This window comes from Agrilus planipennis, unplaced genomic scaffold (genome assembly GCF_000699045.2).
Source record: "Agrilus planipennis isolate EAB-ADULT unplaced genomic scaffold, Apla_2.0 scaffold49, whole genome shotgun sequence".
Classification (NCBI taxonomy): domain Eukaryota; kingdom Metazoa; phylum Arthropoda; class Insecta; order Coleoptera; family Buprestidae; genus Agrilus; species Agrilus planipennis.
This window is the reverse complement of record NW_020438913.1, coordinates 885,624-899,453: the sequence shown is the minus strand read 5'-3', so window position 1 is coordinate 899,453 and position 13,830 is coordinate 885,624. Positions and strand designations below refer to the sequence as shown.

Sequence of the window (13,830 nt, the reverse complement as noted above, 5' to 3'; positions counted from 1 at the left end):
TCGGATTGTCGAAAAAGTAATTCCATTTTTCGAAGCGAAACGTCATCACAAAATAAAAGTTGAAGCGTAACTTTTTCTGGTTTCCCGCAGAAAGAAAATACGGAAGGCTTAAAGCCCCTAGCTCGCTCGCATTGGTCGCCTTTTAGATTTATAGTCAGTTGGATTTTAATCTGTACGCACTTTAATTCCACCAGACGCTTCTGCTTTATGAATACACGTACGTATAGATAGTGATACACATGCGTTAGTATTGAGATTATATTTTTGCTCTAGCGAATATTTATAGGCGTTAAGTCACGAACTAAACATTTTCAAAACAGACTGCAAAATGTGTGTGTGTATCTGCTCTTTTATATCGTCACTTTTATTATCGTTGGATGATAATTTAGTACACTACAAGTAGAATAATGATCTTGTGGCTTTAAATTTATGCTGAGTTAAACATTTCAAAAAACTAGTAAAAAGGGTCAACTTCTGATTAAACTTGATTTTTTAATTTTGATTTTCATGGATTTTTTGCAAAAATTGAAATTTTTTCAAACAGTCTACCAAATGGAATACATGAACTGCTATTCAATTTTAATTAGATATCACATTATTGGCACAACAGTAATGAGTTGTCAAGTTCATGTTTGGAGGGCGGCGCTGTACTTAGGACTGACGACGTTGATGCTGATGATCACATTATTAATAGGTCTATAAAAAAAATAGATTCCTCATAGAACAATTTCTTTCTTATGAGAGGCTACTTTTGTGTATTCTTTACACTACTTTTTTAACGATATGCGTTCTTAGCTAGTAAGGCCTCTAACCTCAACTTCTTTGTTAAAATTAAATTCTGTAGGTAGCTAAATAAAAAGTTCAGTGATCTATTTTTATATCTTCCATTACTGATCGATGCAATTATTTACTTAAATTTTTTTCTCTGTTTCATTCGGTATTCGTTTACTTAGTCTAAAAGTACCCTTATTACTCACATTTTGTTTTGATGATAAATAATTTTCTGGATTCCCTAAACTGTAGTAAATAAACGATATGGCTTTATTGGAGTAGTTTTGTGTTATTTTATTGAAAATTATTGTACTCTCAACTTCCGTGCCGGCTCAAATATCGCAATTGTGCGTTTTTGTTTTCCATGTTTGCGGAAGTTAGTCTCTACAGATATTTCAAGTGTGCTCTGAATTCCTCTCGTCGTTTGTCCTTGTGATTTGAAAATATGATTTATTTTTCGTCAACAGTAGGCACTTGTACAGCGTAGTAGGTTGTACTCAAAATAAATACATGCATGCGCTAGTATTTCGTACTTTAATAAATCGGGTTTGTTATCAACTGTGAAGTACCACTTAAGTTAAAAAATCCACAAACTATTTGTAACCGTTTGACTACAATTAATCACAAAAATTCCGCGATCAAAAGTTGTCTACACACACAGACAAATAAACAGTTACTTTAACTGTATCAAAATAGATAGGTAAAAATGCATTTTTATTAATTCCGTTTAGTGACTGTTAAATTATTGAAAGTTTAGTCATGGAGCAGCTAGAGATGTGATAAATTTTTGGTACAAAGTTCTTTCAAAGAAGTACTAAACGTAAAATTATTATGAAAAATGCATTCGAAAGTTGATTTATATCAACATTTGAATAATGTTTTAGAAACTTCTTTAAGTTTCATCTAAACCAGTGCAACATAACATAATCATCAAGTTTAAACATAATAGTGGTACACATTTTTTAATTACCGTGTAAATTAGAAATACACGAGATAGTAATTTTGCTGGATACAGGATAACCGAGTACCCTGCGGTAGTTCTGCTCAGGACCCTGCTGCAAAAATGTTTAAAAATTGTTATATTATATACATCATTCAAAATCCCTCCATTTTAATGATTTAATTTTACAATACTTTTTTTGATGTAATTTTTTTACAGTGATATTAATGTAATACGGACATGGTTATATTTGTTCTGATTTTCTAATGGAACTAGAATTGAAGCTTCTAAATCAATTTAATTTTATGAATTTTCTTCGAACTCATAAAAATTGTAAATGTATGATACTTATCATTCTACTTATTTTCTTATTTTGTTTATTTTTTCGCCATGATTAAATTTCGCGTCACTTCCGGAAACCCGGTACCATTATCTGGTACCCGGCCGTATTTCAAAAAGTGCCGGATCCAAACCGGATACGCGCCCTATGTCCAGCTTAAGTATTGTAACATGTTATTTTTCACATTTAGTGGGTAAATTCTTCAAGAGGTTCGTTAAAATTTGTTATTTTTGAATAAAAATACCAGTACAAATTTATAATTATTATAAGTCGTTAATAAGTGTATTATATAATTTAACTAATTGTAAAATAAAAGAAAAATAAAATATTAAACTGAAGCGAGAACAAAATGTCTGAGCTGGCTCACAAAACGAAACGACCACGCTGTTGCTATTGGGAACGTTTTCTGCTTACCATTTTAACTTCCTTCGGAAATGGAGTTGATAAAATACATTTGTCGTTTATTTTTGGGAGAATCAATTTTCAATTTTTATAAATACGTGTATCTATTTTATACTTACAAAAAAATAAACTAAATTGTAGACCACACAGAACCTTACTGTACCAACTCCCAATCACTTCTTGTCTTCATCTGCTCATCAATCGATAATCCTGTTCATCCCCATCCAACATACGGTATCCCCTTCCCTTTTCACTATACTACTCATTCACAGGTGGCTTTTCGCACATAGAGAACTAGCCTTCACAGAAATAGGACACTGTTCTTGGAAAATATACCAGTGAATACAGATCGCTACAATGCATTTTTAGTTCTTCATTTAGCTGGGATTTCTCATACCCTTCTGCTTCAGAATTTTCGCCTGTTCGTCCACGTGGATGTTAGATAATACCCAAGCCGAAAAAATACTTCGACCTTTTCTGCTCTACAGTCGGTTTAATTACCAAATACTTGGCCTCATATTTAATTATATAACATTAATCAAATCATCTATTAATTTAAAAATTATAGACGTAGGTCATCATCATAAGGTCATCAGTCCTAAGACTGGTTGGGCACGTACCTCCAACTCTTTCCTTTCCTGAGCTAAACTTCGCATTTCCCTAAAACTAGAACAACCCACATCCTTAACTATTTGCGAAGAGTAATCTAATCTAGGTCTGCCTCTACCCCTACTAACTCCTGTTTCTGCCTCTAATATGTCTCTGACTAGACCTTCATGCCTGAGAGTCCTCTGTTCTCCTACTCTTTCCAATACCTCTTCATTTCTAATCTTCTCTATCCACGGTATCCTCATTATTCGCCTGTAGCACCACATTTCAGACCCGTTTTACCTTTTCTATTCCGCCGCGCCCACCGTCCATGCTCACACAATACTGTTTTATCAATATCGCTTCCATTTTATTTAGAGCTATCTCCAACTCCTCCTTGCCAGATGCTAATTCTGTTATATCATCTGCAAATCAAAGCATACTAATCTCTTGCCCCTGTATATTTATCCCTACAGTTGTACTGTCTTTGATGATGTTGATCGCGTCTTCGAGATATAAATTGAATGGTAGCGGTGACAGTGTGTATCCTGGAGTCTGACTCTAACTAACTAAGTATTACTCTTCTATCTCTGTAACTCATCCCTAAAAATTATAAAGACCGAATAATCGGTGTTGGGCTAAACGACTTCGTCACATCTATTCTAGTCACGTGAATTCGTCAAGTACAAATATGAAACAATAAAATATTATAATAATAACTAATATAATTGAAACGTTTTGAGGACTTCATGCACGTAAATTACGAATGAGTTTATTTTCTGCAAATGGTGACACGTTTTTATTTTCTTTTCAGGTCAACGGCGATGACGAGTGGGAATATGAGGAGATTATCCTCGAAAGGGGTGGCGCGGGTTTGGGCTTTAGTATCGCCGGCGGCACGGACAATCCCCATGTCGGCGACGACAGCGCTATCTACATCACAAAACTCATACCGGGGGGTGCGGCTGCCGCCGACGGCCGTTTACAGGTCAACGACGCAATCCTGCAGGTGAACGACGTGGTTGTTGTAAATGTTCCTCATGCTGTGGCGGTCGAAGCCCTTAAGAAAGCCGGAAATACCGTTAAATTGGTAAGTCAAAAAAACTAACTTCAGCTATCATTTTCGGTATAAATTGTGTAGCTTAAACAGGATGACCGCCACCCCCCCCTGAAAATACCGGAAAAAGTCCAGAAAATTGAGTAGGTAGTAAAGGAAATCGAAAGCAGAGAATTATTTTATTGTGAATTGCATTTCTCATTTGAAGCATTTAGAACACCTTAAATGTGCTGCAGGAAAAACTAATAAATCAAGTGAAAAACCAAAAAAAAAATCAGGGTAAGGTGGGTAAAGGTGGCCACCCCGTAAGCGATAGAAAGGTACGAAAAAAAATAAAATCAAGTCTTACTTCCTAGAACGACAATCATATATATTAAAATCCATTTATATCTAACTGTATTCTTAATTGGCCAGAAAGGTATACTCAAGTACTTATAAAATACTCGTTTATTATGCTTAGCGAACTGTAATGAGATGACAGGTGTTATTTTTTGGTTCGAAATGAAAATATTTGAAAATCAATGATAGGCACGAGCGTACGCAAGGAGTCCTACATTTCAAATTTCATGACTGCTTTTGAAATGACTTCAAGAAACCGTTGTCAAATACAGCTGAATAATTAAAGATAATCTGATAAAAATGTGCACAAGTTTCAAAAAGGTTTATTATATCTACGTTATAAATCGGTTAGGGTTGTTGTGTACGTATTTTAAAGATAATTTCTATAAACACAAGTTTCAGAACCGAGTAGGGTCAAAGGACCATGTTTTATCAAATTGACGTAATAAAAATTTTTTAAAAGTAATCTTGAATTTGTGTACCGCTTTACAGCACTCCAATCATAACATTTCCTACCGTAACCTTACCTAACACTTCACCCTGTTAGTCTCCCTGACCGCTTCACATCATTATATATTTTCACCCCCCCCCTTTTTTAACAACTATCAGTTTTATCAATACTCATGACCTTGCAAATATAATAATAAATTCCTCCCATTATATTGTGTTGTTCATAGTGTTTTTTGAGCTTGTAATTATTCAAGATTGATATGTTGCAAATATCCAGTGTTGGATAAGGTCAGAGGGGTATACCCCCCTGCTATTTTATAACTATCAGTACTCTCAGCATTTATGGCCTTGCAACTATTCCAAATTCCTCCCATTATACTGTTGTTCATAGTGTTTTTGAGCTTCAAAAAATGCAGAAAACTAATGATTCAAGACTGATATTTTGCAAATATCAAGTGGTGGGAAAGGTCAGAGGGACATACCCCCTCCTTTTATTTCACAACTATCAATATTATCAATACTCATGGCCTTGCTACTATAATAATAAATTTCTCCCATTATTGGGATACGTCAAATGGGAGGAGCCTAAAAACATGGCGCCGATTAGGGAAAATTTATCGTAGTTCCTATAGTGTACCGTGCAATTTCCAAGTTTTTAAATTACGATAAAATGATAAGTATTGACACAATATGTGATTGGGCTGACACAAAGCCTCGGAAAGGAAATTTCGTTAAAGGTGAGCGTGTTTTTAATGCCAATCACATTATAAAATTCGGAAATAACAAATCCGGAAGCTAGCCTTCAAATTCCGTCAAGTTTACTGCCTACTTGTTACAAACTTCGGATTTAAAAAGTGATTCACGTTATATAATTGGTGAGGTGATTCTGGGTGATTTAAACAATATTATATCAATGACTTGCACGTGCAAAGCCGATTTAAGAGAACGTTGCAAACACATTATTGCAACTTTGTTGAATTGCAGCAGGTAGGTTCTTAACCTCAAAATACTTATATCGTATCATTAGAATTGTGTTAAATGAATTACACAGGAATAAATAACTTCTCACTTTATAATTTTAGTATGATTCTGGTTTTAAATATTAAGGTTATGGCATTAAATGACGTGAACAAATTTTTATTCCGGAATTCACTTCTTTGATACCTACTGCTTTCATCCAAGCTTCTATTAATTTACTTTTTTCTCTAATTTTCCGAATATATTTTTTACATATATAAAACGGTTAGTTTTTATTGGAAAGTAGTTAATATAAGAGTGAAGATGTATATCTTGAAGTACTATTGCAGCTTTTCACTGAACATATTAACTTTTTATTTGATTTAACTTTAGAATAAAACTTCGTCGACTCCATCATCAAAAAGTTTTTTACATTTTTAACGTGTTTTATTATTTTAATAAACAATTTTACAATTTGCGTGCTCAGTTCCTTTGTAAATTTTTCCCTCATTCGAGTTATAAATTTTGCCACCAGATGGTGTATGCCCATTTGACTGATCCCAATACTGTGTTCGTAGTGGTTTTGAGCTTCAAAAAGTGCAAAAACTTGTAATGATTCAATATTAATATTTTGCAAATGTCAAGGGTATTAGACGAAAAGGTTGTAATATCTGGTAAGTCATTAATTTCGAAAAACTTTGTTTATTAGGTACTTGCCCTAAGCAACTGTTAACTTATCTAAAGTTTTACACGTTCTCTTTTTTCCCTGTTCTTTGTTTTACTGCAGGGTTCATCCGTGCAAAAAATATCGCTACTTACTAATTACCTCTCCGCTAATTATTTCAGCTACTAGCTTTGTCCATTATGAGTTAGAGAGCAAAATGGTGTCTGATCCTGCCTTAACTAAACCACCTAATTCTCTCCAAATGTGTAAACTTTTTGCTTGCAAAAACCCCCTTCGCCTATCGTTATTGCCTACAAAGCACGTTTATCAAAAAAAGCGTCGTTTTTCTGAGATGGGAGCGTTTCTCCTTTATATGTATAAATTTAGTAAACTTGATTATAGCGTCATACTTTTTTGATGTAATAATTGATTATTAATTGAAGTTTCCGCAGTAGAAATTTAAAAGACAAACTGAAAAGTTTCGGACACACTTTTTGCATTAACAACTAAGTAAACGTCAACAAAGGCAATTGATGTGGTGGACTACTTATTTTGCCTATCGAGGCGCAGACATGAGAAAGTACTGTCAATAATACGACTGTCTGAAGGATTTGCACTAATAAAAAATGACGTTATATCCGAGATTTCTAGCGTTAGTTTAAATGGTAAATTTGGGGGACTATTACAAATGTTACATTGAAGTTGTCGTTATAACCGATGCTGTTATAACTGAGATCCACTGCATTATTCACGTGTCCAGTATTCTAACTTAAAATTTTCCATTTAGACTAGACGACGACTGAATTTTAAGTGGGAACATATTTATGGCTCGATAGCTAATAGCAAAAAGGAAATCCTTGTTGATCAACTCATCATCATAAGGTCGTCAGTCCTAAGACTGATTGGATTTGCACCTCCACTCTTTCCTATCCTGAACTAATCTTCGTATTTCCCTAAAACTAGAACAACCCACATCCTTAACTATTTGCGAACAATACGCTAATCTAGGTCTACCTCTACTCCTCCTAACTTCCGTTTCTGCCTCTAATATGTCTCTGATTAGACCTTCATGCCTGAGAAAGTGTCCTACCAGCCTATCTCGTCTATTTCTTATTGACTTCCATAGAGTCCTCTGTTCTCCTATTCTTTCCAATACCTCTTCATTTCTAAGGTTAGCTTTTTGTGATACAATATTCGCAGTTTTTGTATTTTTAAAGGAAAATTTAAAACATTGGCCTAGTTGTAAACAGGCCTTTGGGAGAAGATTACGATTGCGCTAGCTTGGAGACAGCTACAGTATTTCTTGTCAGTTCTTATGTTTTAAGGGGATTCTTTATAAATTTAAGATCTAGGCACGGTTGTAAATGGCTCGTAGTAGATTTCATAGAAGCTTAAATTAAATATTTGATCACGCCGCTTACTAACAGGCAAACATTTAATTTTGCCAAAACTTGACAAAAAAAACTGTTTTAATGTTGTGTTTTGGTTTTATGCCAGGTTCCTGAACATGCATCAAATTGTCATAGATCAATGGTAAATAGATTGTTGTTACTACAAGCAGTTACATCACTTTTTCTATTAAAACTAAACGCTCAAATTTTTGCTAAAAAGGTCGGTACTATAAAAAAAAAAAAACGTTACAGAACCGATATTAGACGTAACCTTCGGGTCTATTTTGGTTACTTTCAAGGATTGACATAGTTCGGTTGCCAGACTATTTTTATTTCGAATTATTTCGATGAAAATTTGTAATTGTAAATACGATTTGAATGTAACTGTCAATCAAATTGAAATCAATCTAGTCGTTATATCACAACAGCTATCACAAACGTTGAATTGATGACTAATTAAACGCAAAAGTGAAATTGATTGGCTTTTCTAATGTTTTACATAATGCATTGGCATGCAACCGTTCAACTGTACTTCATCCTCAACTCAATTATTGTAAAACTTAAATTATATGTACATACATTAATAAGAACCTTTTCTTAAAAGGCAATAATTTCTTATCGTTAGACATGTTAATGCCGCAAATAAAATTTGAAAATGAATTCAAAAAAGGAAAATTTTGACAGTATTTAAAATCGTACGGGTTCATATTACAATGCCATGACGTATAGTTATGAACGAATGCCGCAGACGATCGATATCGGCGGCACCTTTAAACTTACGGGAAGTTTCCGCTTTACGGAAATAATAATAAAGAGTATTACACGAATAACAGATCAGCTTCTGGCGGGATATCGTCTATATATGAGAGTATGAAGGCAGTTGTAAGCAGTATGATAACAATTCTTGTATAACTTGTTCAAAACCTTATTAGGCTCAGGGCTAAGGTTCATGAGATTCTGAACTACATCTACCCAGCCTGGTCCACTGGGCTAATGCTCGGTTAATATTCAAATACCAAGGTTCTGTACATTAACGTTTTGCAAAATCCAATCTTCAAGTGCAAAGGTTCTGTATATACTGGGTAGGAAAGTATTCCCAATATATTGAGTAATATTCAGTTTCCTACAAATAAATACAAATGTTTCATCATCCAACTTCATCAATAGATGCCATAAACTTCAATAATTTTGCAACAAAATTATATAGTAGTAAGCTTTAAACATTAAAAACAAACGTAATGAATATTGTACTTTGGTGTCGTGAACCAAACTTGCCAACCAGTCTTGTGCCGAAGTACCATAGCAGTTATAATGCCTGGTCCAATATTGGAAAATCTTGGGTCAACCTCATACCAAACTTGGTCCTATCGTTACTTCCTACATAGGTGTTTGTGTATATTGGTTGGTTTACTGTTTCTTACAAACATAATAATAAAAATACTGATGTATGTTCCCGAGTAGAATTTATTTTTGAGATATTTTGCTTACTAAAAATTAAAGCACACGATTAGGGGATGGTTGTTCTGTAATGTGATTTTTTTTTTAAAATGCTCTACACTGAAAAATCTTTCGACTTTATAAAGATTCTGATTCGTTACTTTATCTCAATAAAGATTGCGGCTTGATTTTACAGTCCACTCGCCGTGTCAGCCAATCTCTATTCTCACTAATAAGCGACCACGTAATCAAAAGGGCCGAAACAGTTCCGTATTACCGTTCTTTTATTTTTCGATTCGTCGATTGACAAATTGCTTTTCGTTAGTCAATTAATTTCCTTCTAAGCTTGAGAAGACACCGAATGCGGGCATTTTCACCGTATACTGACTTTGACTAAAGGTTTAATTAAAAATTTTTACGAAAAATTTCTATCTGCCTTATAATGAAAGAACGCCAAGGCTGTTCAAGTAAATCACTGAACGAATACCAATATTACCGTTGTGCCTTGTCCGCCATTAAAAAAAAGATTGAAATTTGTTATCAATAAACAAATGGTGCCGTTATATAGTTAACATCGCCATTTTTGATATAATACATTCACACTATTTTAAATGAATGTATTTAAAAAGATTGGACTTCCCTAGAATTTAACAACCTTTTATATTCCTAAATCACTAAACAAACTAAAAAGCCGGGAACTTTATGTAATAAATGGTATAAAGATCGAATACTTATTACAGAAAAACAATTCATTTTGAGAAAAAATGGCTGCAGACGATCTTTATGGAAAGTCGACTCCAGTCAAATTGGTTGAAGTTGGAGTATGATGTTATGCATGAGTTTCTGATTAAAAGTTCTCATCGAAATAGCTTACGATTGTCAAGCTATTTAATGTATTTTAACTGATAGGATACATTTAATCGATTATCTCTTTGGGTGCCGTAGAATACTTTAGAGAAATGTTCAATACCTACTAAAATTATTGACTACCTCATCTATATCCAACGCCATTTCAGAAATGCACTTGATCTTGGTGTAGTTATCAAAATCTCGGTAAAGGTCACCATTGCGTTTTCCTCTTTAGATCCAATAACTTTTGCAGGTATTAAACGTTTCTATATACCTTGAGGACTTGAAGAGATAATCGATTGAATATCCTGCCAGTATACATTGGATAGACTGAAAATCGTGCCCTACTTTGACCCGTAGCTTAGAAACTTTTTAATTTTTGGCGTCAACTAATGATTCGAAAGTTGCCGTCAATTTGACCGGAACCGATTTTACATGAGGCTTATGCTGAGTCAATTTTATTTCCAAAAAGTTTTGACGTAGAATGTCCGGTTTAGTAATACTTTCAGTAAAATAGCAATTTTCCTGTGTTAGGATAAAATTCACCTCACTTGAATAAGGTTTCGTTGAAAGAAAAGTGTGTGGGTTAACGATATGACATATAATTTTTCACATCTAAAGTTTTATGAGGAACATCTTTGCACTGATGGCATTTTTCCGCCGGAGCCTCCTCCTTTACAAAATAAATAAGAAAAAACACCGTCGAGTAAACTGTGGATGTGGTTTTCCGACATTCTAGGGATATACCCTCCACAGTAAGGGGTGGGAACTTTTTTTAACTTAAATTGGCAATCCTTTTAAGAAATTACTGCGAAATTTTCGAAAGTATATAATTTTGATGTATGTATGTCGAGTTAGAGACGTATATCAAGGTAATACTACAATACTATATTCCTCTTTTCCTTATTTCCTATTTCTAAAGTGCAATATAATTTGTTGCTAGTTCGGTACCAAATCCATAAATTTGTTGCTTCAACTGGTTACTGGAAAATAGACGAAATTCTGACCTGATATCAGGCTGGCACTGCAGATAGTGTATCTCGAAATAGAAATGGAAAGGACATTAGAAACATTAGAAGAAGTCGTTCAGTGTCGATATCTAGGACGTCAAATAACTTAGGATGGAAGGGATTGTAGACATATAAAACAAAGGATAGTGCAAGTATCAGGTCACCTTTAATAAAAAGAAATCACCACTGTCCTTGCACATGGTTAATTTAGATATTCAAAAAGAGAAAGTTAGATGTGTTTGAAATGTGGTGTTATAGGTAAAAGACGTATACCGCGGCTAGAAAAGTTTAGGAATGAGATGATATTAGAAAGAGTAGGAGATAAGTTATAAAAGTCAATAACAAAAAGGAGAGATAGAATGACAGAACAGCCACTGTGATATGAAAGGTTAGAATTTGATTTCACGGTTGTCGTCTGATGAACATGGATTTCCGAATTCTAACCATGTCTTATTGATGAAATCTCCATGGTTGATCATGGTGGCATCACAAGCTTTCGGCGTTTCATATTTTATCACATGGGACATCTTCTGTCCTTGAAATCGCTTGGAATCTTCTGACAGTGACATACTTCCGCGTCCAACCTAACTCGAGGTGGACCCATCTTCCCTGTTGAGATTGTTCGGATGTTTGTAGATCTCAAGTGCTTCCTTGATGACCCAAAGAAGTTGTGGCAATCAGATTAGTATATTTATCTGACCGAATTGAATGTCGTATTCTCATGTTCTTTCATCCTTGTTGCGAGGTATCTACATGTTTCCTCGATGTAGACCTTTCCACAAGAGAACGGTATCCCTCAGATTCCAGCGGAACAATATGCTTCACTACCAAAAGCTGGTCGCTAAGTTTACCACAAATGTTGAAGATTGTTTTGGCGCCTTCCTTCTGCACAATTCCATCGATTTTGCCATTGACTCCTTTGATAAATGGCAAACATGATGTGGACTTCTTCGGTGGTCTTGGATGCCCGTCAAAGATTTTGGTTCGCAAATTGCGAAAGCCCTATACACTATAGGAGTAGAGTGTTTCTGTGCCGGATAATGATGATAGTTCGCATTGAGATATGTGTTAGAGTTGGTGAACAGTGTGTTTCAAGGCGTCATCTGACCAGTGGAACACCATAGCATCTGGCAAGACCAGTTTTCTTTTGTGTTCCCGCTCCATTGTAAACTTGATGCTTGGAAGATGTGAGAAGACTCCGAGTCACCGAGCGGCATGGCCTAGAGGTTTAGATCATTGCTTAGCATTCGGGAGGACGTCTCAGCTTTCTTACCCGAACAACCACCCACCCATTCCCACGATTCCTGAAAGGAGGCTGAAGAGGGCCTTCCGCCCTACCTTCCGGCGTAGTCCGGAGGGACTGCCCGTCCAACAGCATTAGTGGCTGGTGGGAATAAAATACCCAAAAGATTTTTTTTTAACTCCGAATAAATTCAGTAACAGTGTTGAAGATATTACATCAATAACGTGACGTTCCTAAAGATATCCCTTATGATAAGTGATGAAACGTCGAACACTTCATGGATCATGGAGATTTCATCGATAAGATCTGGTTAGAATCCAGAAATCCAGTTTCTTCACATGAATGATTGTCAGAACTAACGATCCTATGAAGATGATTCGGCAATTAAAAATTCTCATCTTTTCCCCTTAATTTTGTAACAATTTCTTTTTTAATGTAGGAAATGTTCTCATATTAAATTTCTTTTTTTTTCCGTTCTCTCTTCATAATTCGCCGATTTTTGGCAAACATTTTCAAAGGGCTTTATGAAGTATGCAAAAGCATTCCGCTCTGTTGCTGACTTCAAATTTGATCGTTGTTGGATGAAAATTGACCGACTTTTCCCCGGGTTTGTTTATGTTACCTAAAACACCCATGTACTTTGCTATTTTGAACGAGCTAAAGAAATGTTTTTACAATCGTGGAAGAAAGGCGATTGTTCTTACCGTGAATTATTTATAACGGTTTTCACGTGCAGCATGTTTTGGGTATAAACGAATTAGCTTTTCTTTAAAGCATAACACGACTGCAAAAATTTAATTGCCCTTTGTTAAGGCTTTTTCATTAAATATTTCCTGTTGAATTATTTCCGTTTAATGTAATTTCGTGAAAACAAAAACACTTTTTATTGACCTAAAACCAGGTTAATACTATATAAGCAAAGAAACTGTAAATAATTTTATTATTCTACTATTATTATTTATTACGATAAATAAAACGGTTTATAGTATCGTAGCGAGCACGAGTTTGTTTGTGTGCGATCGGGCATACGTGTGCGTGAACGGCTTATCGATTTGCCGATTAGCCGCGGGCGCCTTTCTTTGTGTGCGCCGTATTTGTAAATGTGTGTCGTACCTGCGTTCTAGGAAAGCAGTTAAACAGTTCAAAGAAGAAATAAACTATCCGGACGTTTCCAGAAGGTTCCCGATAGTAAACAAAAGAGTATTTAAAGGAAGAGACGATCGCCGAAAGGGGGAAGAAATAAATTGACCGTTGCAGAAGTGAATCCGGAAATAAATTGACAGTGATAGCAGTGAATAGTGATATATCAACAGTAGTGTAAATAAATAGAATAATTCATAACCTAAGTTTAGTAATAATTTAATAGTGTTTTTAAGTTCTTTAATAATTAAT

At 34.8% G+C, this 13,830-nt stretch overlaps 1 protein-coding gene across 19 annotated transcripts in view; it reads left to right on the top strand.

Annotated features, from left to right (window-relative positions):
- Positions 1-13,830, top strand: part of LOC108733410 (disks large 1 tumor suppressor protein) — a 436,917-nt gene that overhangs the window by 344,913 nt on the left and 78,174 nt on the right. For all 19 annotated transcript variants that reach the window (XM_025973523.1, XM_025973522.1, XM_025973536.1 and 16 more), the window contains one exon: positions 3,856-4,131. In XM_025973523.1, the coding sequence (XP_025829308.1) occupies positions 3,856-4,131 (276 nt within the window). The remainder of the gene's footprint in view (positions 1-3,855; positions 4,132-13,830) is intronic.